Source organism: Yamadazyma tenuis, chromosome 7 (genome assembly GCF_029203305.1).
Source record: "Yamadazyma tenuis chromosome 7, complete sequence".
NCBI lineage: Eukaryota > Fungi > Ascomycota > Pichiomycetes > Serinales > Debaryomycetaceae > Yamadazyma > Yamadazyma tenuis.
Genome location: NC_089467.1, coordinates 749,206 through 772,702, shown reverse-complemented (window position 1 = coordinate 772,702; position 23,497 = coordinate 749,206). Strand labels below are relative to the sequence as shown.

The 23,497-nt window shown below is 44.9% G+C and overlaps 16 protein-coding genes across 16 annotated transcripts; 5 read left to right on the top strand and 11 right to left on the bottom strand. All coding sequences in view use genetic code 12, as the record gives it.

Annotated features, from left to right (window-relative positions):
• Positions 1–75: 75 nt before the first annotated feature.
• On the top strand, positions 76–1,968 carry PSN45_005170 (uncharacterized protein; the record flags this gene model as incomplete). Its single annotated transcript, XM_066158436.1, has 1 exon — positions 76–1,968. The coding sequence occupies one exon, from the start codon at positions 76–78 to the stop codon at positions 1,966–1,968; it is 1,893 nt and encodes a 630-aa protein (XP_066014533.1).
• A 21-nt stretch (positions 1,969–1,989) lies between these two features.
• On the bottom strand, positions 1,990–3,237 carry PSN45_005169 (FAD-dependent 2-polyprenyl-6-methoxyphenol hydroxylase; the record flags this gene model as incomplete). Its single annotated transcript, XM_006685566.2, has 1 exon — positions 1,990–3,237. The coding sequence occupies one exon, from the start codon at positions 3,235–3,237 to the stop codon at positions 1,990–1,992; it is 1,248 nt and encodes a 415-aa protein (XP_006685629.1).
• Positions 3,238–3,583: 346 nt separating this feature from the next.
• On the bottom strand, positions 3,584–5,047 carry ASH1 (DNA-binding transcription repressor; the record flags this gene model as incomplete). The annotated part of the gene is made up of 1 exon (XM_006685565.2): positions 3,584–5,047. One exon carries the CDS (start codon positions 5,045–5,047, stop codon positions 3,584–3,586), a length of 1,464 nt encoding a protein of 487 aa, XP_006685628.2.
• A 696-nt stretch (positions 5,048–5,743) lies between these two features.
• PSN45_005167 (uncharacterized protein) lies at positions 5,744–5,926 on the bottom strand (the record flags this gene model as incomplete). Its single annotated transcript, XM_006685563.2, has 1 exon — positions 5,744–5,926. The coding sequence occupies one exon, from the start codon at positions 5,924–5,926 to the stop codon at positions 5,744–5,746; it is 183 nt and encodes a 60-aa protein (XP_006685626.1).
• A 155-nt stretch (positions 5,927–6,081) lies between these two features.
• On the top strand, positions 6,082–6,721 carry MTR2 (mRNA transport regulator mtr2; the record flags this gene model as incomplete). The annotated part of the gene is made up of 2 exons (XM_006685562.2): positions 6,082–6,097; positions 6,222–6,721. The coding sequence occupies 2 exons, from the start codon at positions 6,082–6,084 to the stop codon at positions 6,719–6,721; spliced, it is 516 nt and encodes a 171-aa protein (XP_006685625.1).
• Positions 6,722–10,484: 3,763 nt separating this feature from the next.
• Positions 10,485–12,008, bottom strand: PSN45_005165 (uncharacterized protein; the record flags this gene model as incomplete). The annotated part of the gene is made up of 1 exon (XM_066158435.1): positions 10,485–12,008. One exon carries the CDS (start codon positions 12,006–12,008, stop codon positions 10,485–10,487), a length of 1,524 nt encoding a protein of 507 aa, XP_066014532.1.
• Positions 12,009–12,449: 441 nt separating this feature from the next.
• Positions 12,450–13,238, bottom strand: RPS4 (40S ribosomal protein eS4; the record flags this gene model as incomplete). Its single annotated transcript, XM_006685559.2, has 1 exon — positions 12,450–13,238. The coding sequence occupies one exon, from the start codon at positions 13,236–13,238 to the stop codon at positions 12,450–12,452; it is 789 nt and encodes a 262-aa protein (XP_006685622.1).
• Positions 13,239–13,490: 252 nt separating this feature from the next.
• GYP5 (GTPase-activating protein) lies at positions 13,491–15,215 on the bottom strand (the record flags this gene model as incomplete). Its single annotated transcript, XM_006685557.2, has 1 exon — positions 13,491–15,215. The coding sequence occupies one exon, from the start codon at positions 15,213–15,215 to the stop codon at positions 13,491–13,493; it is 1,725 nt and encodes a 574-aa protein (XP_006685620.1).
• A 160-nt stretch (positions 15,216–15,375) lies between these two features.
• Positions 15,376–16,215, bottom strand: PSN45_005162 (uncharacterized protein; the record flags this gene model as incomplete). Its single annotated transcript, XM_006685556.2, has 1 exon — positions 15,376–16,215. One exon carries the CDS (start codon positions 16,213–16,215, stop codon positions 15,376–15,378), a length of 840 nt encoding a protein of 279 aa, XP_006685619.1.
• Positions 16,216–16,386: 171 nt separating this feature from the next.
• Positions 16,387–17,256, bottom strand: GAL4 (transcription factor; the record flags this gene model as incomplete). The annotated part of the gene is made up of 2 exons (XM_066158434.1): positions 16,387–17,137; positions 17,201–17,256. The coding sequence occupies 2 exons, from the start codon at positions 17,254–17,256 to the stop codon at positions 16,387–16,389; spliced, it is 807 nt and encodes a 268-aa protein (XP_066014531.1).
• A 913-nt stretch (positions 17,257–18,169) lies between these two features.
• On the bottom strand, positions 18,170–18,634 carry PSN45_005160 (ubiquitin-conjugating enzyme E2; the record flags this gene model as incomplete). The annotated part of the gene is made up of 1 exon (XM_006685552.1): positions 18,170–18,634. One exon carries the CDS (start codon positions 18,632–18,634, stop codon positions 18,170–18,172), a length of 465 nt encoding a protein of 154 aa, XP_006685615.1.
• Positions 18,635–18,900: 266 nt separating this feature from the next.
• On the top strand, positions 18,901–19,827 carry NIT2 (Carbon-nitrogen hydrolase; the record flags this gene model as incomplete). The annotated part of the gene is made up of 1 exon (XM_006685551.2): positions 18,901–19,827. One exon carries the CDS (start codon positions 18,901–18,903, stop codon positions 19,825–19,827), a length of 927 nt encoding a protein of 308 aa, XP_006685614.1.
• A 665-nt stretch (positions 19,828–20,492) lies between these two features.
• PSN45_005158 (uncharacterized protein) lies at positions 20,493–20,930 on the top strand (the record flags this gene model as incomplete). Its single annotated transcript, XM_006685550.1, has 1 exon — positions 20,493–20,930. One exon carries the CDS (start codon positions 20,493–20,495, stop codon positions 20,928–20,930), a length of 438 nt encoding a protein of 145 aa, XP_006685613.1.
• Positions 20,931–21,047: 117 nt separating this feature from the next.
• On the bottom strand, positions 21,048–22,232 carry PSN45_005157 (uncharacterized protein; the record flags this gene model as incomplete). Its single annotated transcript, XM_006685549.2, has 1 exon — positions 21,048–22,232. The coding sequence occupies one exon, from the start codon at positions 22,230–22,232 to the stop codon at positions 21,048–21,050; it is 1,185 nt and encodes a 394-aa protein (XP_006685612.1).
• Positions 22,233–22,304: 72 nt separating this feature from the next.
• On the top strand, positions 22,305–22,613 carry PSN45_005156 (uncharacterized protein; the record flags this gene model as incomplete). Its single annotated transcript, XM_006685548.1, has 1 exon — positions 22,305–22,613. The coding sequence occupies one exon, from the start codon at positions 22,305–22,307 to the stop codon at positions 22,611–22,613; it is 309 nt and encodes a 102-aa protein (XP_006685611.1).
• A 75-nt stretch (positions 22,614–22,688) lies between these two features.
• Positions 22,689–23,419, bottom strand: PUP3 (proteasome core particle subunit beta 3; the record flags this gene model as incomplete). Its single annotated transcript, XM_006685546.2, has 2 exons — positions 22,689–23,281; positions 23,395–23,419. 2 exons carry the CDS (start codon positions 23,417–23,419, stop codon positions 22,689–22,691), a joined length of 618 nt encoding a protein of 205 aa, XP_006685609.1.
• Between the last annotated feature and the right edge of the window lie 78 nt (positions 23,420–23,497).

Genomic DNA, 23,497 nt, shown 5'->3' with positions numbered 1-23,497 from the left:
AATAGTAGATTATGAAAAAAACACCGCGCACTGGTATCTAAATTCTCATATCTTATCTCAAGTGAAATACGCTCAATGTCAACCAAAAGAGCGTGTGACCGGTGCCACCGGCTCAAGCAGACCTGTGACAGCCAGCTAGAATGCCTGGCATGTGTGCGGGCTAGTATTCTGTGTACGTATGAGCGGCCAGTGGCTAAAATGGGGAGACCTAGAGCCCCCAAAGATAAGGTGGACCAGAAAACGAAATCTAAGTACAGCCACAATGCGTGTGCCGGGTGTAAGAAAAGAAAACAGAAATGTGATGAGAAGTGGCCTACGTGTCTGATGTGTAGTCGGCTTGGCATCAAGTGCTCTGGGCCTTTGAAAATTATCAGAGTTACGCCTGAAGGATCTGAAACTAAGTATACAAACACCATTGTTTCTGAGGGAGTGGTGGGAGGTGCTTCGCCGGCAGTCAAGGATTTGAATCTGGGGCCTCTTGAATCCGAGCTTTTGGGCCGGTTGAGTCCCATGATTACAGATGTTTTCAGCTCTCTGGCAGAATCCAATATCAACATAATGGACTTGACCGGCGACTTATTCAACGATGAAAACAGTCTTTTGAGTAGCAAGGAGAAGCTCTTCTTGAACTCCTTGATACGTTCCCCGACTTTTGCCATTGACATTCCTGAAAAAGAACCTAATCTGGAGTTGGAAACTCAGTATCATTCTCGGTCGCAGTTGACAGAAGTATCACCAGATTCAGTTGAAGGGGCTGAGGTATATGAACAAGAAAAGAGCATGTTGATTTCGTCGTGCTTACTAAAGCCATGTAGTATTCCGGCAAAAGAACTCGAACTTTTGGAGTACTTCATCACAGATGTCTCATCACTTCTTTTTGTTGATAAAACCAGCACAGCTTTTTTAAGAACTGTTGTGCCTCTTTCAATTGAAGATCCCAACGTTCGGTACCCAGTGATTGGTATTTCGGCTTCCCACAGATCCAACTCAAATTTGGAAGAAAATGTCGAGTACGCCAGAGATGCTGCCATCTATAGGGCCAAGGCTCAGAGCTTGTTTATTGCAAATACAGTTGACTATTTCCAGGACAGCGAAAACCTTCTTTTGAGTATACTTCTTTTGGCGATTCAGGAGATTTTCGAAGGAACTTCTCTCTACTGGGGATTTGCCTTAGAAAAGGCTGCTCAAATCATTGGTAAAAGAGGTGGGTTGGCCAAAGTTAGTCTGTTTGCGCCACTTTCCATCCAGTTGTTCTGCTACCTTGATCTAATATCAAGTTTGAGCACTTGCTCGACTCCGTATGTCGATAATATGGAGTTTGGGGGTTATGATGAGGACCATATAGAGAGGATCTTAAACAGTAAGTTTGGGTTCAAGTTTGGTATAGCTGGTGAAATCTTTAAAGTGATAGGCAACATATCCACACTAGCCAGTCTAAGGACACTGCGTTATGATTCGAAAGAGAACGAAAAGAAGTTCAACTCTCTTGCTACTTTGATCGAAATGAGACTCCAGAACTGGTCTCCATCTTTAGACGGGAAACGATACCAAATTGACAACTCTCTTGATGATGGGAAGCTCATGCTTTCCAAGTTTACGGTGGCCCTACAGTGGTCTGCGTTCTTGCGGTTGCATCAGATTCGTAATGGATACAATAGAAAAGATCCTCGAGTAGAGGCATGCCTCGACTTGATTTTGAGCTCTACAAAGCAGATTAGCACCAACAGTGACTTGGAGACGGGGCTAATGTTCCCATTGATTATGGCTGGGTCGGTGGCATATAAAACCGATGATAGAACATATATAATGTCTCGGATAAGGAAAATTAAGGAGAGATTGAAGTTCAACTATCTTGGAGAGTTTGAAAAATTGATTCTTCGAGTGTGGGAGAGTGACAACCAAGAGAACCATTCAGTTAACTGGGCAAAGATTCGGTACTTCCAGTATCCTGGTTTAGTGATGTTCTAAAATAGTTTATATTTATATGAATCAAATATTCGCAGCGATCAACTCATCTATATGGGCTTTCATATCATACCCACAAACTTCGTCTATCGTCAACTTCTGCTCGTGCTTGATGTTGTCGGAACTCCATCCGATTCTCTCGTTCAAGTTCTCTCTGGCTCTTAACGAGGCTGCTTGAATCTTGGTTACTCTTTCCTTTCTTTCCAACTCATATATCTTCAATCCCTCCGCAATAGACAAGTTGAATTTCTTGGAAAATATGTATCCCAAAGCACCCGAGTCTTCAAATGCAGCAACTGCTCCCTGAGACTGGTCTGGCATCATAGCATGGGCAGCATCTCCGAGTAAAGCCACTCCTTTGGTACCTGTTTCACTGGCTTTATAGAAATATGGTATCGGCTCGTGAACATACAATCTCCACTGCTTGATATCGTATCCACATTTGGTGAATAGCTCCACCAACACCGGGTCCAATCCTTCGCAGGATGATATGAGCTTCTCCAACGAAACGTCGTTGTTCCAGTCGTTTTTCTCATCACCCTCACCGGCTGCAAAAAAACAGTAGCACGAAATCACCTCGTTATTGGCGCATGGGGAAAGCACTATCTTAAACTTAGTTTCTCCCCAGTACTCAATGGCTTCGTTATTAGAGTAGTCAGTCAATCCCAACTCTTTGACCTTCTTGGTGTCAAACAAAACACGAATACATCCTGAGTCGGAGCTCTTAAAAACAGGAGTTATGCCCAACTGTGGTTTGGTGAGACTCCGAATCCCATCAGCTGCAATTACTAAATCAACGGTAATGGTTGTTCCATTTTCAAACTCGACAAAGCCAGTGTTGTAGTCGACCTTGGTGGCTTTGTGATTCAAGAGCAACTCGCAAGGTTTTCCCTCACCTTCTTCAGATGTAGCATAGTCCTTTAATACCTGGTGGATATCGATTCTGTGAAGATTATAGTATGGAAAACCATACTTTTGCTCATAGTCTCCAAGGGGATATTCCAGAATGATTTCACCGTTTTCCCACTTTCTCTTGATGAGTTTTTTCAAAATAACCGGTTTAGCCTTACTGAAATCAACACCCCAATCGTGTAACCATCTACCCCCATTGGAAGCACACAGTAACGAGGCCCCCACTTCTCCGGCATAGTCGTATCTTTCATAAATTGTGACATTATGGCCTTGTCTTCTCATGGCAAGAGCGGCAGATAAGCCTCCAAGACCACCTCCCAACACGGCAACGTCTAATGATTTCCAGGTGTTGACGGTCATATTGCTGCTGAGGAATTAGTAGGACATTTGCAGATTATATAGTAGCCATTCGCGATCTGATCGCAAATGCGGAAAATTCGCCGGTGCTATGCCCGAGATAAGAGAGTGTCATCGCCGGAATGCGAATAAAACAGCCCACCGGCGACTTGACTTAGAATTTGGAGCGGTTAATCCGTGTGCATCAGGCCGTACTCACTAACTATGGCTACGTCTTGTCATCAAGTTGTTTATTATACCCAGAAAAATGAAGAATATCACGAAAATAAAAAATGCACTAATTACCATAAAATCATTAACACCAACCCTAACCTAAAATATACGTTTGCACTTAAAAAAGACAAGCGTATCATTTTTTAACCTCAACCTTATTTCCACATTCCAAACATCCGTAGCCCTCAGAGCCATCGTCGAAAGTGGTAACACCCTTGGTTTGCATCAAAGACCATTCACCTTTAGCAGGGATTTTTTTGCAGCTATTGTTTAAGCATCTAGCTGATGTCTTTTTGTAACGCAAACCACAGGAATTACACAACTGGCCTTCTTTCGAGCTCCACGATGGTCTCCAACATGGAGACTGGTCTGAGCCACAAGAAATACACACTCTCGGAGGATGATTCTTGGTGGGAGACTTAAGAGGCTCTGCTTTCGATTTGGTGGACTTCGATGATGGCGGAGTGATTGGAATGAACTTGGTGTGCTTCTTTGGAGGAGTCACCGGCTGTTCAGGAATGTAAGTTGGATATGCCGATGGTGGAAGAATGTTTACCACGGTGGCAGATGGCGATGCCATGAATGCTGGATAAGGTGGGTATGAGGATTGGTATGGAGGAAGATACTGTTGATGATAATGTTGTTGTTCGTAAGCCCTTTGTTCACGCTGTTGCCTCTCAAAGGCCGCTTCCTCGTTGTCCTTGGGACTGGTGGGCTCCACCACTTGGTGAGGGTAAAGTGGTGGGAAATGAGCAGGCTTACTGACTCTGTGGTATGGCATTGTGGAAGAATTGGATAGTTGCACCAACGATTCTGCCAACTCCAAGTACTCGGGATATTTCTCCACATCATAGAGATAAGTTTGGTTCAAGTACGTGTAGTTGGACTCGTAGGGAAAGTTGATCTTGCGTTCGGGCTCGAAGCTGATGGGAGGTAAGATGGGTTTTGAAATCTTTGAATCAAAAACGGGTCGTGCGTGGTTGTTGGACACCGTATAGTGGTTCATATTGTATGTTTTATTTTTGGTCATGGTGTCCAACAAGCCGTATCTCCAGTTTTCATCGTTGGGCTTATATGTGTCAAAATAATCCAACGAAGTGGTGGGAGTGATGGGTTTTAGGTTCTCGACGTTTTCTCGTAATACAGTGGAAAAACTAGGTAAGGTCACATTGGACTTTTTGGTCTTCTCCACCTGAGGCTTGGTGACCTTATTGCTGCTTTTCCTGGTGTGCAATGTGGGAGAAGAGGGAGTAGGAGACCTAGTTTTCTTGCTGGGGCTCAAAGAACGAGGTCTTTTGATGGTATTCTTGTCGAAAACATCTATGACTTCCACTGTTTTAGCTGACACTGGTGAAGGGCTTTGTGGGGGTGCTGTCTTTGAACGCTTGTTGGCGACATTGTCGATGGGCTCGATAGAAGCGTCTGAGTCGGTCCTGATCAAATCGTTGTAGCTTCTTTTTCTGGATCTCAACCTCGTCTGCTCAGACGATACCGACTGCTTAAACAGGTTCAATAACTCATTAAACGAACCAGATCTGAGATGAGCTGGTTGGAATGAAGGGTCTATTTGGTTATTGTACATGCTAGTTTCAACACTCATAATTTGCTGGTGGTGAAATAAATGGGAAAATTAAAGTGGTTCTGATATGGCTGCAAAACGCTATGCTGACGGAAAAATGGAGAGGAGCGTGTGCTGGACAAGATCTGGGTGCTACAAGATGGGTTGCAGGTGTGGTGTTGAAGTGGAAGTGGGATGAACTGAATGCAATGTCAAACCTACCTGGATGGGTTAACTTTCAAAAAGAACTTAAGGTACGGTTCAGGAGGAAAAAAGGTCTTCAAGAAAAAATCGGTGGATGTTACGGTATATATAAACTTCCAGCCACCTGGACAAATGATCTAAACAATGCAAGGACGAGTTGATCCAGCACTCTTACATCCCAATCCGGCAATGTGATTCCAGCGAATGGTGACAGAATCAGTTTCTGTGCCTAATTGATTCTCAACCAGCATTGTGCGATATTGATTCAATACAAACTCATGGCTGGTTAATTTTTTTTACCAGCCCGCGCATCTATTTCGGGCATTTTTTTTGGGTGCAACCGCTGGATCTGGAGGTTTTACAGGGAGAGATCATTGTTGTGTCATCACTGGCGGGAACCCTTGAATGTGTGGTGGAAGGTGTGCCTATTTGGGTATTTTCATCACCTGGAGCGGGTAGTGATTCAGATCTACCGGTGGGTGCCCCAAACATGAGAGGGTCTTGTCTACGTTTTCTCTAACAATCGTTTATTCTCTACTTCTTGACTTCCTGTTCAGCCTTGTTTTCCGCCTCATTAGCACCAATTCCCCCGGCCACTCCACTCACTATATGACCCACTTGGCCCAAGCCGGCCTTATCTGCCAACTTGTTGGCCCCCACGGACCCAGCGACGCTCACAGCGATGTTTTTGGCGAAATTAGCTTTATCGTCTGGCATTGTTGAATGTAGTTATTAAATATCCCCAAATGATAGGGGATTTTACGGCTTTTATATTAAAGTTATTATTGCTATTTGGTTGTGAAATATGATATTGCACGAACACAAAAGCAACTTCGCGAACTCTGCTGAAACTTCACCGCACTCGAGCACACATGAACCAGGATCCAAGTATGTATTTTTACTGCCCGCAACCGCAATCCAAGAGTTGCCAGTCCTAACGCGTGACTTTTACCCCCAGTTCCATTCCGTCCACCCACTACAAGTGCGTCATTCCAGTTACTAACTTCCCCAGCACAACCCATCGAGCCGTTTCTCAAAGGCCTTGTGTCATCGTTGGACCTCAACAACAAAGCATACCCCAACGTCGAGGCATATGCCACGCAATTTGCCCGTCAGCTTAAGCCATCCAGTGGGGTTGTGTTGAACGGAAACCCCATTGTGTCCAACAACTCCAAACTCGAGTTTCAAAAAAACTGGCTTCTGTCGCCCTTAACGTCACATCAAATTGGAAATTTCGACTGCCATCTAATCCCTGGTACCGGGACCGTGTTGATCAACGTAACGGGAAAGGTGCGGTTTGATGAGTCAGGAAACAGCAGGCTTAATGAGCTGGCTGATTTAATTCAAACGTCTATAACCGATCAGAAGAAGCCGGTGTGGGGCTCGTGGTTTGGGTTCTATCTTCATTTGGTGGTGGATGAGACGGTGTTGACCAACAGTGACAGCGAGTTGATCAACAACTTTGACTACCGGATCACGTATAAGCCGAAAGATAGTGTGGTTGAGATATAGCATATAAGACATTTGAGAGTAGAGTATAACGGTTGAAGAACGTGAAAAGTCTATTATGTGTGCAATCATACTATATCTAGACATCAACATTCTAAGTAATTAAATCAACATTTTAAGTAATTGAATAACCATTTTAAGTAATTATATCAACATTTTAAGTAATTGAATCACCATTTCAGTGATGAGAACATATTTGGACCCTTGTTTTGAAACTAAATTTGTGTCACCAGGATTTGATTAAAAGCCTCGCTGCCAATATGATAGAGCAGAATTTGCTTCCCGAAGACACAGTTGACAGGGCATATTTAAGGATCACATTGAGATGATGGAAGCAAAGTACAAATTATACGACAAAATAGACCTTGATAATAGTGAATGCTCTATTTGTACCAAAACCCTTATAGGCATGAGTGAAATCTCCAGAAGCACTTGTGTATATACTTTCTGTTTGAACTGTGTGATCGAGAATCTCGATTTCTGAAGAAGAACCAGGTTACCTCTTCGTGTTGGTAAGAACATTCGGTGCTTGAAGTTTGTTGGTGGTTTACTCAAAATTCAAAGACAAGAAATTCTTTAGCTAAGGGAGTTCCACAACTCTTCTCACTACGGATGTATTGCTTCTTTCCTTGAAAGCGGGAGGTGTCAGCTTAACAAATTCACCGGTACATTTAATTTAAGCGTTTCTACTCAAAGCACGTACAAACCCACAAACTTGCCAGCACCGTTGGTGACTCAGACCTGAACTAATTAAAATGATGAATCATAGAATACAAGTCAGATATATATATTGTAAAAAACACAGAATGTTTTGGAATAGTTGCTTGTCTATAGTCAAGGTATTTGAATACATTTGGTGAGCAAACACAAATTCACTATAATAGTGGAACAGGTCCTAGCGTAACCATTTATCAAAGCGGAGAGTTTTACTAACGGCCTTAGTTTCTCGTTGCACATAAACTACTAATAGCTTGTGGATTATGATCATGTAAGAATGGACCAGCGAAAGCATATTTCTTCTAAACAGTATAAGTTAACACGAGCTTGGTAAACAAAATCAGTGTAGATTTCTGCCGATACTTCTGGTTCCCAATGATAGTAATATCATCCTTGATGCAGATACCCAATTGAAGAAATGATTTACAGGTTTTCCTAAATCAATGAATTCTGTCAAAGCAGACCCGGGTGCTTGAGTTTTTGCAGCCATATTTTTGCCAATTACTTCAATGCTCAACCTCGAAACCTGAAACAACTGTTTTATTTTTGAGAAAAGGTATACAAATACAAGAAGCGATTAATCAGAAAATCAAGCCAAAACCCAAACAAACATGCAAACTAATACCAAAGCTAAAGTATTGGAAGCGTGAGAACCTTCACCCTTGTAAAGCGAAGGCACAATTGAGGTCTCAATTCCAGTAGTACCAGAACCAATTGTGCTTGTACCGGTAGCACTGATATAACCTGAGAATTCGGTAATGGTAGGTAGCACAGATGTTTTGACTGCTTCGGCGACATAAGTAGATTCTTGGGAGACCGCCATTGCACTTACTCCCAAAGTCGGTTTGTAAATTACCACAGTTTCGTCGCCGTTTGAGCATGTCGTGGTGGTTGTAGACGTGATAGTGGAAGTCCAGAAAACAGTGATTGTGCCGCAAGATGCATCGGTTGTACCGGACGCTTCACTGGAGACTCCACTGTCAGTACCGTTATTTCCTATATCGGTGGATATTATAGAATCTAATGTGTTCCCCGTTTCAGCCGCAGCTGATCTGGGGATTGTAGCTACTGAGGACTCAAAAGAAACTAGAGTGGTTATCGAAGTTGAACCAGAAAATTGAGTAACCCAACCAGACAACTCAGATCCAAAAGATGAGCTGATAATACTGGACGAATTTGTGTAAGAAGCCTGCTGACTCCTGAGAGATTTGGATGTAGTTTTTGATGTTTTTGAAATCTCCGAGCTGCTTATTGCTTGTGAGCTGCTTGTGGGTTGGGAACTAGATGACAGTTCCAAATTGGTGAAACTATCGGAGACCTGGGAACTCGAACCCTCAGACGAACTTGAGACTTCCGAACTGCTTGAAGCTTCAGCGATGATTGAGTTAATTGAAGATTCGGAGGTTTCGGTGCTGCTTGATGATTCCAAACTGCTTGATGATTCCAAACTGCTTGAAAGCCCATTGGAAGGCACATTATAGTAAAATGGTATATCTCCTATTGGAGGATAGCTCCCATCAGGATACATCACAACAAGTCTAAGTATCAGGGAGCCGATACTGTTATAATAATCCATTTTGAAAGGATAGTACTTTCCTGCCTCTAAGAGTACCCAAAAATAATCCAAATCATTGGTGTCGGCAGAATAATGTTCATTATCAAAGGACATCTTGTACCCATCACTAGCACAATCTGAAGCAATATCTTTACCAATGAAAACAGCAACAAAATCATCGATACCTAGAAACTTAAATTTATGGTACCCATCTTGCTGAGCGTAGAAATAGCCTGTATATCTTAACCCAAGAGGATTCACTATTAGGCTTTTTCCATATAGATAATGATAGTCGGTATCCGTATTTTTAATTGTGAAACTGAAGAACGTATAAGTAACTCCGTAGATCGTACTCACTGAAGTGGTCTCGTCTACGTGTTGAAGATAGGAAATGTTCTGCCCCAAAATCACAGGAATTACATCCACTTGAAGGCCTCGAGAAAGCGCTTCTGGGTTACAAGATACTGGAGAAAAATGTTGAACCATATGAAGGGTTTGAAAGGTAATGTGAAAATATCCTCAATCACCAGCATTTAGCCACTTTAATAGATGTGAGAGGCAGCCAGGGGTAAAACAAACCCTCAACTCCATTACGAACCAGGCATTATTTGAACTACAAGATTATCTAACTGCCTGCATTGTGGGTCAAAAATACGCTTAATTGGGACACATTCTTGGAAATAACGCCCCTAGTACTGTATCTTGAACACTTTACGTTTCATTAAATACAGAGCGGGATCGCCTTCGCGGGTGACATTAACATGCTTCCGCGAGATGTGGACCTTTGGTTGGCTATCGAACAGCGGGTGTATTTTGTAATCAGGACGAACAAAATATTTACTTATCTCAATAAACCCGGTTTTGTCGGGCTCATAACTCAGTACATTTATCAGGAGTATTTAGATAATAAACCCTTGATTTCCCTTCTCAAAGATAGGGCTCAAGAAGGCTTTTAGTGGGTTGTAGTTTGTACTCAAGATGCCTCTCATCAGATGTCATTGGTATAATTCCAACATTGTGGCTATTATAGTACTGGGACGTTATTGACTGCATACCTAGTTATGAGGATGTTGTGTGTTATTTCCCATGGATACATTAGGTTACAAAACCATTAACTCATTTGGGCTAATAACATATAACCATTGACCAGTGCAGTTGTATATTAAAGGAAGCTTTCAGGCCTCTAAAATATACAAATCACTGGAAACAGCGTTGTTGAGACTAAAGCATCCAGCCATTGTAATTTACTCAAAATTTCTCTTTATTTTCTGCCATTTTTACGGAAGAGTGGTTTTCCGCCAACATCGTGGCTGCCAAACTGGCGGGCATATTGCTGACTCTTCTGGAAACAATATCTTGTAAATACAATAACCATTTCTAAGTAAGTGAACCAACATTTTGTATTTAAATCAACATTTCAAGTGATGAGTCTACATTTTGTAATTGAATCTACATTTTATTAATGAATCAACATTTCTAAGTGACCCACCTTCTCTACACAGAATTTTGTTGTACGTACTCCCCCAACAACTCACCCAAATACTTCCTCGAGTAAAACTGTACCTCCCCCGAATAATCACTCCCCGTAAGATCCTTAACCACCTGAAGCACATTCTTCGCAAGAAAGTTGTAGAACACCAAGTCGATATTGGTTTCCTTCCTATCATTTATTTGCACCGCTTCAACCACATTTGGCACCGGAAAGTTGATTGTGGGTTTGTGGATGTTATCATCTCCATCCGTCCCAAAATCATCGTGAGTCACATACCCTTTGGAGAGCTTCAAAGTACTTGGACTTCTGAATACCTGCTGTAAAGATCCCAACTTTGGACTCATGGTCGCCAAAAAATTCCACTTGTTTCTTGTCATGTATGAAAACTGACTGGTAGGAAGTAAATTGATGTAGGTTTTGCGGTTCAATTGCTTGGATACTTGCAATGCAATGGATTTAGGCAAGTTTAGCTTAACCCAGTCATTCTTGAAGGGAGAAATACTATACTTGGTGTCGATGGTGAAGTTCCCCTTGTATAAATCATATCTAACGGATCCTGTGTTGATAATAATGGCTCTCTCTTCTGCTCCATTGACCTCTAACGATGGTAACACTTTGTCTGTCAACAATTTGAAAATACTATGAGGGTGAGTAATGGGTACATAGTCCATGTAGTAGTTTGAAGATACATGGCCAAGGTACTCATTTAAATTCAACTCCTCCCGGGTCTTCACAATCAAATCTTTAATGTCGTTGCCCTTCTTGGTGGAAAGCTCAGAAGAGTTTAAGTGGTGTTTGAACGAGTCGAGGTTGAAATCCAAATAACTTCGGAAAAACTGATTCAACCCCAGACGAGTTCTATCGATGCTTAACCACCCAACCGTCTCACAGAACCTCCCACTCTCAAGCGAAGTCAGGTTTTCATCGTACACCACAAAATCTCGAATATGACTGTGGCCACCAAAGTACTGAATCACCGTTTCTGGGTAATGTTTTCTGAGAACCTTATGCAAAAGGTCCAACTCTGTCCACTCGTGGGTGATAGGAATGTGTCCGATCACAACAATATAATCCACCGAAGGTGAAGGATGCAGTTTCAAGATGTCCAAGAACCAGTCCTGTTGAAGAACCTCTGAAATGGGTGTCACTTTAGTCTTGTCGTTGTTTCTGTTAAAGTCAAACAAGAATCCAAACAGCAAAATCTTATACTGGTTGATTGGAGTCTCGAAATATCTGTACTTGGTCCCAAAACTGTGGAACGAGCCATTGACGAGAATTTCAACATTAGTCAGAATGTATGCGTCTTTGTACCGTTGAACCACAAAGTCATATTCTGATTCCGAGTTCTCCCATTCGTACAATTCGTGGTTTCCAATAGTAATGAGATCGTAGTCCTGTTTTGTGAATATAGGTAATGACTTGGCTCCATTAGGAACAGTGACATCTCCAAGACCATTGCCGTCGTGCTTGTCACCGGTATCAATTAGGAGCAAATCCTGGTTGTTTTCATGTGCCTTTTTCTTCATCTGGATCGAGAAAGACACAAAGTCCCCCCAATTGGCGTTATACTGTTTTTGATTTAAATGACCCGAGTACCAGCCATGGGTGTCGGTGGTGTGGAGGAAGTTAATATCTCCCCAACGAATGTCTCGGATGGGGGAAAAAGCGGTGGTAGTATTCTCTGGGATTTTTTGTTGCCGCTGGACTAAGAATAACAAGGCCACAAGCCCGATGAAGGGAAAAATAACAAGTTTCATCGGTACGGCTTGGGGTTGTTTCGCTATCTTATCTGCGCGGAAAAGTGGTTATTGAGAAAAACGAAATACAACCACACATTAAACTCCCACCAGACACATTTTACATATCTGACCACAAAACTCCTATCAGTCGGTGGAACTGAGGCACACTGGCCCCCCATTCGCTCGCTTCTAAATCAACGGTCTAATATTAACTATACAGTCATTAACTTACAAACCGCTCTGGGCTCTTCTTCTGTCTCTTTCTTCAGAAATAGACAACTTGATACCCTTACCCTTTGGCAAAGACACGTATGGCTTACCGGCCTCGGTACCAATGACAAAAACGTTGGACAATCTGGTGACGAAAGTGTTTTCCAAAGAATCCTTGATGTGAACCAAGTCGAATCCTCCTTCATGTCTTTCTCTGTGGACAATTACACCCACTCTACCCAAGTTACGACCACCAGTAACCATGACCAATCTACCGGTGTCAAACTTGATGAAATCGGTGATTTTTCCGGTTTCCAAGTCAATCTTAACGGTATCGTTGGCCTTGATGGCTGGGTCTGGGTATCTGATGGTTCTACCGTCGTGGGTGACGGCGTATGGAATACCTCTCTTACCCAATTGGACCTTCTTGACCTTACCCAACTTGTAAGAAGCTTCTTCGTTGGTGATTCTGTGAACAGCAAATCTACCCTTGGTGTCATAGATCAATCTGAAGTTTTCGTTGGTGGCTTCCAAGGAGATAACATCCATGAAACCGGCGGGGAAGGTGGCGTCGGTTCTAACCTTACCGTCGACCTTGACGTGTTGTTGCATCAAGATGGCCTTGGTTTCTCTACCGTTTAAGGCATACTTCAATCTGTTTCTCAAAAAAACAACCAATGGCAAGGATTCTCTCAACTTGTGGGGACCGGCGGAAGGTCTTGGGGCGTAGGTTCCGGACAATTTGTCCAACATCCAGTGGGATGGAGCTGCTAATCTCTTCAAATGCTTCTTTGGTCCTCTAGCCATTTTGATTTACTGATGATGGAGACTGAAAATTTTCGAGACTTTTTTTTTGAGGTCGCGGGTGCGGGAGGTGATGATGTGCAGGGCACCAGCCCTGTGACCGCTGACCCCGGACACCCACCCCAGTTCTGACCCATTTGAAATACTACTGTCAGCTTGTGGGGTGATTGATAATATGTACTGAAACCTACTTATTGTTGTGGTAGCGTGTATCTGGCGTAAAAAATATATATTTGGTTGCAAAACTGCTGCAACTCACTTGTTCCAAAACCAGCCTTTTTTCAAGGCCTTGAGCTGTGAATCCACCTGGTGTTCCTGTTCCACTAGCTCATTCAACTGGTCTTCTAGAGCAATGTTCCGCTCTGTCTCCAGCTTGTTCTCAACCAAAAGCTGTTCAATATGCTGCTCGATATTGTGAGGCACATCGTCTTCTTTAAAGTCCTTCATGTCGTTAAGAGTGTTGATGAGCAGCTGGATGTCATCCTCAAGATCGGAGTTCTGACTCATAAGTTCTGGAAGTCGCACCTTCAAGTTGATGAGTCCCTGGACCACTTGAAGATGGTCTTTATTCAAGTTGAACAAGTCCATTTGCAAGTACTTGATCTGGTTTCTGAGCTTACCATTGGTCAAGTTCAAGAGGTTGATATCATCCAACTTCTTCTCGTTAAGCGCATAGAGTTTCTGGAATTCTGCTTCGAACTTCTGGAGAAGGTTTGGGTTCAAATTGGTGAAGCCCGTGAAGATCTTGGAAGTATCATAATACTGATTGGATCCCGGTTGGAAGTCTTTCCGCACAAGCACATCGAGTATGTTAGTGTTCAAGTACGCGAGAAGTGAATCTGAGTTTAACCTGAGAAGAATGGACTCGTTTAGTGCCATGAGCCGAAGGGCGAGCTTCAAGAGAAAATCCACTCCTTCAAAAATAACAAAGTCGTAGATTCGGAGAATGACGTCGATGGGGAACTTGTAGCTGAACAACGTCAAAAACCACTGGCTGGCAAACGAATTGGACCGGATCCCTCTTTTGATCAAATGGTTGAACAAGGAGGGATGGTATATTTCCATCAACCGGTCAAACTTGTAGAGCATTAGCTGCAATCCTTTCATGTCGCTATCATAAAGCTCCCGCAAGTTGTAGTCCTTCATAAGCGATACAAAGAGACTGAAGCTTTCGAGTTCAGGCAACTTGAGAATGATGGGTGAGATCAAAAATATAAAGCTTTGGTTGTACCCGATCTCCTGATCATACTCACTGTATATCTTTAAGTTGCTGAACACCTCGTTAATCTTGTCGTACTGCTGGATCGAGTTGTAGAAGCTGTTCCGGGTGATATCCTTCTTGATTTGTCTTTCGTGTATGGACGGAGTCTGTTTGTTCATCAAGTAATAGTCGTTCAACTTCAAGGTGCTGGACCGGGCCGTCACCTGCCACACGCTGCTACGAATCTCGTCGGGGATCCCGTTGGCTACAAGCCCTGCCATCTGATCATGGGTCAATTTCTGTTCCAATAACTGCTGCCATTGGTCCCAGTCGATGGTACGCGACGAGTCGTTGGCAGTAATGGCTGACTTGAGATGGTTGAAAAGCGAGATATGGTTGGCGATACCGTCCTTAACGGATGCCTGCTCAGCTTTGGATTTCTGGTGGAACATATCATCAATTCGCTTTAGGTTGAACTGCATCAACAAGTTGGCGGTGGGTTCCAAGTCAACGGGAGAAACGGTGATGGGTTCTTTGAGGTGGAGGTAGTCCTCTACGACGGCTCGTGCGGGCACCGGTGGGTCCAATGGTGTGTGGGAAAGGGGAGGTGGTGGTGGGTGATCCGGGGTCTCCAGGGCGTGGGAAGGATCGGGGCTTTCGTAGACGGAATCGGAATCGGCGTCTGCGGGTCCATCACTGTCGTTATGAGATGGTGATGTTGGAGGGGAGATCTCGTGCTGGGCACTATTGTCGTCTGTACCTGTTGGTGGCAGATTCATTGCTGGTACTATTTTTGTTTGGGGTTTAAAGTCGCACTATTTTACAAAGCATTAACACACCGTGAATATTTGATCCTATAAAACATAATCCTTCCCGTCTGGCCCATACACCCACCAAAGGTCCAGATCCATCCACCCACCAAAGATATCTCGTAAATCGTTAAAGCAGGAGCTGGGAAACGTATCCAGAGCCCGATAAGTCCTCTGAATCCACCCGGTAAGGACTTAAACCTACCCTAACAGGAGCAATTCTACCGGGAAAAAGTTCCTTGTTCATCGCCGAAAGCCATCCCGTGGCTAGGTTCTCAGTTATGGGCAAGAAATCCGCTTGCTGGTCGGCTAACAAGTCAGAGAGCTCTTTTTTGGTCAAATTGTCGAAATGAACGGCAATTCGAGCTCCACAAGATGCTGGCAAGTCTCCCAATTGCTGGAGAGATTTAAGCGCATCAACACACCATGTGATTTCGGCCATTTTTGACTCCAATCCTCCAATAATATCGCTCACTGTTAACCCATGCACTTCCTGTTTGACAGGTAATGGATTGTTCATCATTACTCTGCACCCGACATTATCGTAGGTGTTTGTGAGGCTATTGTAGAAGCGCGACTTATCATTTATGACGGTGAAACGAGTCATCACGTTCACAAAGGACCATTGGAATGCAGACTCCACGAGTTTTGTCCGATAGAAACTGCAAAGCTTCTGTGAGAGTCGGACCAGCGTCCCGCGTGGGGCCGAATTGGCAGTGGCGGTACGAAGAGCGTACTGGGCGAGTCCTGTGCTTTCCACGGGCACTTGGAATTGAGAAGTGAATTTGGGGGCACTAGTACTATAGTCTCGGTAATTGTTTCTGAAGGGTTTCCTTCTAGGCCCGGAGACCGGAACACGCACTGGCACGGGCGAGCGTGCACGAGGCACTAGCTGGTGCTCGATAGTGTTGGCCAAGTCATCCAAGGCCTTTTTGGCTTTGTCCTTGAACTTCCCGAGTTGTTTGAACATGGTTGGGGGTGAGTAGTGTGATCCGTTTCGGCTTGCGCGCGGTAAATGGTGCAACCACACGATCGCACAATCGGTGCACGACTGTTGCAAATAGGTGGTACAAGTTTTAAATATGGAGCAACTACCCTACCCTCTACCCAGCACTCGTTTCGTAATTTATTCGTCTATACTCTAGTTAAAATTTATAACCTCATCAAAAATGGAGTAGTCTCCAATCTCATTATTCTGGCGAGATGCCAGCAACTCAAACCCATCCGAAGGTTCAAGTTTTATCTTCTTTATTCCCGCGAGTGAACCAGACTCGGGCATTTCGAACTGAGCCTTGCGGGCCCCCGAGATACCGAGGTCCAAGTAGTCCACTAGCATTTTATCATTAAGCTCATTCGACTGGATCAAATTGAGATCCAATTTGACCTCACTCTCGTTAGAAAAGATTGAATAAGTGGGAGAGTGGGCCAACGAGTTTAGGTTGGAGTCGAGGTAATCGGAGTCAATTTCAAGCGGTTTTGGTGATACCGGTATCCCGGTGATGTCAAACTTGTCATTGTGGGAGGTGGCCGGAGTCGAGGCCGAGGCGATGGCGGTATCGCGCGAAGAGTCACTCGCCATGGGGCGCGAGCTGGGAGACGCCGAATTGGACGCGGCGGGTTCCAGTGGCAGTTTGTGCGACTGCGACTGCGACTGTAGCGCCCCGAGCTGCGGCTGTTGCGTCTGGTGCTGCGACTGGGGCTGTTTCTGGTGCAAGCCCTCTAAGGCCTGCCGATGTTCAGACAAGGTGGATTTGTAATTTTGGTCGGCAACCAATTGGTCAATGTCATACGCATGCGACACCAAGTATTCCAAAATCGACTCCAACTTTTGGACCCGGTTTTCAACTTTTGTAAGATGGTTTCTTGTGAGTGGAGACCGAACCATCCGGGGACTATAACAGCAGTCCCAACTATGGGTGAGGCATTTCAGGCATCTGGGATACTCTTTGGAACACTTTAACTTTCTCTTTCGGCACGAATCACACGCTTGTTCGATGGAGGCATCACTCATGGTACAGATAAATAAAGATGTTGAAATTTCAGGGATATTTGGATAATTTATAATTCTCCGATCACCGAATGCCGATTCTTACACAAAACAACACCCAATTTTTTTTATTTTTTATTAATGCGACCACCGGCATGGTCAACACGAACAAACTAGGTATATACTCCGTACATATTGCGTTAAATACTTATATTGCCCCCTGCACCCACCTTGAAGTTCGGGTGTTCGTATAAATTATAGTTCCGTCCCAGATCTCAGATCTGGTGGCCGCCTAAGAAGTGCGTGTCTCACCTGAGCTCAGACATAGAGACGATTGAGGAACCACTGACAGTTATGCGACATCCATTCAAAGTATTCATCTATAACTAGTAGCATCCATTGACAGCAGTAAAAACCATCGGTAAACCATCTAGAAGCATCAGGAACCCAACCGTTGCTATTGTTGGCGGTTCTTATCAACAAAAAAAATACCTCATCTCTAAGGTACCCCTCTTCTACGCTGACTAGGTTTCTTTTTTGGGCTGAAGGTGGGCCGATCTGGGACAAAAGGTTGGTAAATGTTCCGCTCCGAAATGACAGTCCGGCACAACCGTTACCGTTGAAGTGATTGCAGATGCCCGTGGGTTGAAAGTGCCGATAATGAACGTAGCAAATGAGACCACTTCCACCTTCGAGAATCGGATTAACCAGCTGGCACTATGCGGTTATGTGCAGGAGGGGATTTGTGAGGGGAGTGAGTGCCAGGTTCGCCGGAGGTTGACTTCCGGGTGGACGCCGCACTCTGCCCACCCTTGGGTTTAGCAGCCGGGTTGTTTTGACTGCCGGGTGTCTCAAGTGCCGGGTGTCTTAGGTGCCGGGTGTCGTCTTAGGGGCCGGGTGTCTCAAGTGCCGGGATTCCTGGGACTTTACCGGATCCTTACACCGAATCATCATGGTAAACAAACCCGCTCGCGCTGGCGTACGCTGGCGCGTACCGCACGTACCGCGCATCGTCCGGCGGCCGCTCCTGCTTGGTGTTGGATTCAAGCATGCTCTGAAGACTCAACAAAATGCTCTCTATAGAACATGCTGGAGTCCAATCATTTCCAAGTAAATTGAGGCAAATGTGCCCGTTTGAATACACGTGCGGGTGCATGGGAATGTCGTATGCTCCCACCTCCTGCAAAAACTTCACTTTTGGAGGTGCCACTGGATACTCATCTGTGAGTTTTACGATTAACTTCACTGGCTCTTTATAAAGTTGGTGGTTGTTGAGCACTACCATCTCGAATTCAAACTCACTCAACTCCTCATTATTTGACACGAGCTCGATCCCCGGTAAGGTGGCTTTCTGGAGGCTTCGGTACTCTTTCAAGATCCGTTTGTAAAAGGGATGTGACATCTGATGAATTGATTCAGTCGCGCGCACAACCTACATCACGTCCGCCACGATACGAAGATGGGGGCAACCAATAGAGGCCACCGATGGGGGCTCACTTACATGGTAGTGGTAGTGGTAGGTAAGAATCGACTCTCATTGTCACTGTCACTATCACCAACCCCTCCCCCTCTCATATTCAACTCTCACCCAAAGGTCGTGTCTCCCTGGAAGCTCTACTGTGGCACACCTTGATCGTCGCGCACTTTCTACTTATCAATCAAAGGGATATGGACTCGAAGCTCAGAATTGCCTGTGGCCAGTTCACGGTTTCAGCCAATGTGAGTCACAACTTCCGGGTGATCCAGAAGCTCGTGCGCCTGGCAGTCGCCCAGAACGCTCGCGTGTTGTTTCTTCCTGAAGCCTCGGACTACCTTTCCAAAAACCCGCAGCACAGCTTCAAGTTGAGCTTGACCACCAAAGACCTTCTTCTCACGCCACTCTCAAACGAGTTGCGCCGGATCTACAAAGCTTCCACCAGCGATGACCCGGATCGTGGCCTCTTTGTGCTGATTGGCATCCACGAGCCCGACGTAGCGTCAGGGAAAACCATTAATAAACTCTTGTGGCTCAACAACCAGGGAGAGGTACAATACGCATATAGTAAAATCCACTTGTTTGATGTGAACATCAAGAACGGGCCGATTTTGCGGGAGTCCAACTCGGTGGTTCCTGGGACTGAGGTGCTCCCGCCATTTGCAGTGCCAGGTACCGGATTTCAGGTGGGATACCAAATTTGCTATGATATTCGGTTTCCGGAATTGAGCTTGAAACTCTTCAAGTTGGGTGCCAATGTGTTGACGTTCCCATCGGCTTTCACTGTCAAGACTGGCGAGGCCCACTGGAAGAACTTGGGCCGTACTCGCGCCATTGACAACCAATCGTACGTGGTGATGGCAGCGCAGTGCGGTGAGCATCAGTTGGTGGACGACGATGATGACGGCGAGGTCACCAAGCGCGTGAGCTACGGAAACTCGCTTATCATTGATCCCTGGGGTGAGGTGATCGGGGAGGCAAAGAAGTATGATGAAGAATTGACAGTCGATGCTGATGGAGACTACTGGGAGGTGGTGGTGGCAGACTTGGATATAGATAGGGTGGAAGCCATCCGGACGAACATGCCGTTGTTGGAGCACCGGCGGGATGATATTTTCTAGAACCTAGTGATAGTGTTTGTCAAATAATATGCCTATTTGTTGCAGCCGCGTAGTTTGCAGCCACCACGATGCTCGCGGCGTTGCTCGCGAGGCGCCACCCCCCACCAGGTGGGTGCGCTCCCCTCTGCTCAACTATTTACTTTTGTACCAGCTTTGTGCCACTCAACATAGCCCAGCCGGTGAGAGGGAGGGGAACCATCTCCTCATTTTCCTGGCGACGTCTGACTCCCCTGGTGCGAGGGCTACCGCCACCGCCACCACAGCGCGACCCATGAGGGGAACTCAGGCGGGAGGGGAAGATATGTTGGTTTGGGCGTGTGCGCACCGCCTCGTATAGGTTCGCCTGCGTCAAGATAATCCGAGCAGATCGGTGGTATTTGTACAACTCAACATAAATCAGACACACATCTAACCTCATCATCCATCCCCGCAAGCTTTTGTGTCCACCCCTCTTCACTACTTTACCAACGCTACCACCCTTTTTTTCCCACCCCCGAAAGCCCCTATTCCATAGCCTCCTGGGTGCTCACTATCGCTGTCTAAATTTTGTTGGTTGCGAAAAGTATATGCAGTAATTCCCCTCCTTCATTTGCAAAAGCAAAAAACAGTATAAATACCTTGCCTCCCTCCTCATTTACAAACAACTTCACTCACATCTTTTTCTTATGTTTAGACAAGCAATCACTATCTTCCAGGCTCAGAAGTTGAACCTCTCCTTGTTAAACAAATTGAACAGCTACAACATCAAGGTGGTATTAAAAGATAAACCATGCTACCAGGACTACAAAATGATCCATAATAGCTTTCTTCATATCCACCCCGATAACTTATCGATTTTGGTAGCATCCTACCCTGAATTGTTCAAGGCATCCCACCAAAACTCCAAGATGTACTTGAACGACTTAAACATGGTTTCCGCTGGCGAGTTTAACCGGTTGAAGTTTAACGGCCCCTTGGTGTTTGACGCCAACAACAACTTGTTGGCCAATAACGATCTCACCATCTCACGGTTGTTGAGCAACCACGATCCCATGGCACACAATCACATCAATCTCCACAACTTGGTCCATCCTCACAGAGCTGAGTTTGCGGACTTGTTTTAATGATACACGACGGAATACAAACGGTTTATAGAATTTAATAATAATTATACATCAGCAATAGTCTGATACACAACACAACTACGGTTCATTAACATGATACTTAATATATAATTGATACTAAAAGCCCATTCTCTTGATCACATACTGCTGGGACAATACTCCGAACGACAAATTCAATCCCAGTTTGATCCAGTCCTTTACCCATTCTCTGGGGTCAATGTCCTCATACTCCTGGAACTGGTCCAATTGCTGGCCCATTAACCAGCTGGCCCATACCAATGGGAATGCCTGGGTTTTGGTTTTGATGACTATTTTGTTGGTGACATCGTTTAAAATGATCAAAAAGAAGAAAGAGCTGGGGTTGGTCTGGTCAATGACAATCTCATCGTCATCTTTGTTCACCTCTCCAGAAACGTTTATGGGCTGAATGGAAATAAACACATTGGAACGGTTGATGAGATTCAACTTTTCGTTCAACTCAGTTTGTTCTTGTTTTTCAAACTCGATGGCCTTGTTGAAGTTCTTGACCGAGTTATCCAAGTTGGCCAAGCACAACTTCTCCCCATCAATGAGCTTGCCAGTGAACATGTTCAAGTCAACCTCATCCCCTTGATTGTGATTGTGGTTATAATTATTGATTTGAACCTTAATACCTCCTTCGACCTGGTTCATCACCTTGCCAAAGTTCTTGGAAATCAAGTCATTGAGGTAGGTTAGATTGTTCAAGTCGTTCACAATCACCAAGTTGATCAATTCATCCTCCCCACCAATGGTGTTGATCTGTTCGGTTATGTTGGACAATATGTTGTTTAGTCTATTGGTCAAGTTGGTGATCTGTTGCAAGTTCTTGCCGCCGTTTTCTTCCTGGTCCTTCATGAACTCCTGCCGTTTGGTGTTCAACTGGTTGGTGGTATCGCTGGCAATTTTGTAGGTGGTTTCACTCAAGGTAGTTGCATTTGTGGTGATAGACCCCCAGAGACTTGATACGGCAGTGGACCCTTCTTTGTTCCACCAGTTGGTGATGGAGTTGATGGGGTCTATCTCGAGTTCTTCATTGGCAGACTCGATGGCAGCGGCCGATGGTTTGGTGGGTTTTTGTTCCTGTTCTTGTTCTTGTTCTTGTTTGGGGTCTTCCTTTTTCTTGGGGGACAACTTCAGTGGCTTCTTATCATGAGCGGCCAACTCGTCCAAAAAATCCAACAAATCTTCTTCCTTACCCTCAGGCTTGGGAGTGTTGGACTTGGAGTCGGGCAATGAGTTAATGAACTCTAACACATCTTGATCATCTGTGGACTTTGACATCGTCAGTGGTTAAATTACAATCCACAAGCGCGCGAAAAATCTTGATTGAAATCACTCCACTGACATCTCAAAATGCATCCTCAGTTGGACAAGGTCCGGTTCGACCCGTGTATAGCGCTCATGGACGCCTTGGAAGAGTGCCACCGCCAGGAGTTCATGAAGAAGGCGTTGGGTATGTGTAACTTCGAAAAGGATGAGCTTGACAAATGTCTTCATCACACCCGAGTCAACAATGCCAACGACAGAATTAGACAGTCTAAGCTCCGGCAAAAGGAGGTCGAGCAGCGCCGAAAGGCTCGGGAAGAAGAGTTGTACGGGAAGAACAACTACTTGAAGAAGGTGATTGAAAAACAGATGGAACAAGAAGGATCCAACAAATAACCCACCTCACCACCCATGTATATAGAGGTTACTATGCTTTCTTTTCGTTCATTAAATATATCTAACACCAATGAGCTAATCTTGCCGGGTTTTCAACACCCGCTTGGTGACACTATCTTTGGTCACCACGTAAACCACGGCCCCCCATCCCGACATGGTATCTCTATCAGCAGCATTCAACAATGCCTGACTGATGGTTTCAAACAAGTCGTCAGCCTCCAAGTTGGGTTCATACAACGACTCGCACATCCCGTACAACTGCTCGGAGGCAGTTCCAGACACTATAAAGTCTTTGGCAAAGTCGATACACCCAATAAGATCAAATCCACAAATGAACGGTTTGTTCTCCTTGTTTAAGCCGGCCACCACCGGACCACAGAAGTAAGGCCCGAACCGCTTTTCGTATAATGTGGAGCTCACCAAGTTGGCAAACGTCTGAGGTTCGATCTTACGTTCTTCTCTCAACTCGTACAAGTTATTTTTGAATCTGAACACTTCGTTCAAAGTGGTCACATCGGTGGCTAACCCCGTCAACCCCAACATCACCTTGTCGTTGATGGTGAAAATCTTCTCGAAGTTGTTGGCCAATCCCAATGACTGGGATCCTAATCTTAAATCACAGGCAATAGCCACACAGTCTTTTCCGACCATGGCCACGGCAGAACCTCCTAGATGGGTGTTAGTAGGGCGAATCGCGTGCGGGAAAAGAGCAGCGGTGGTGTGTGACACTGTACATGTCGGATGGCACAACCATTGCTTGCTCAAACGTAGGAGAACGTACCATTAATTGAGCTGGGATCTGACATCTTTGGTGGCGTATACTAGTTGAAGTCGCATTCTTCAATGCGCACTTTTGAAAACCGCTGCCGGGTGTGGGTCGTGTC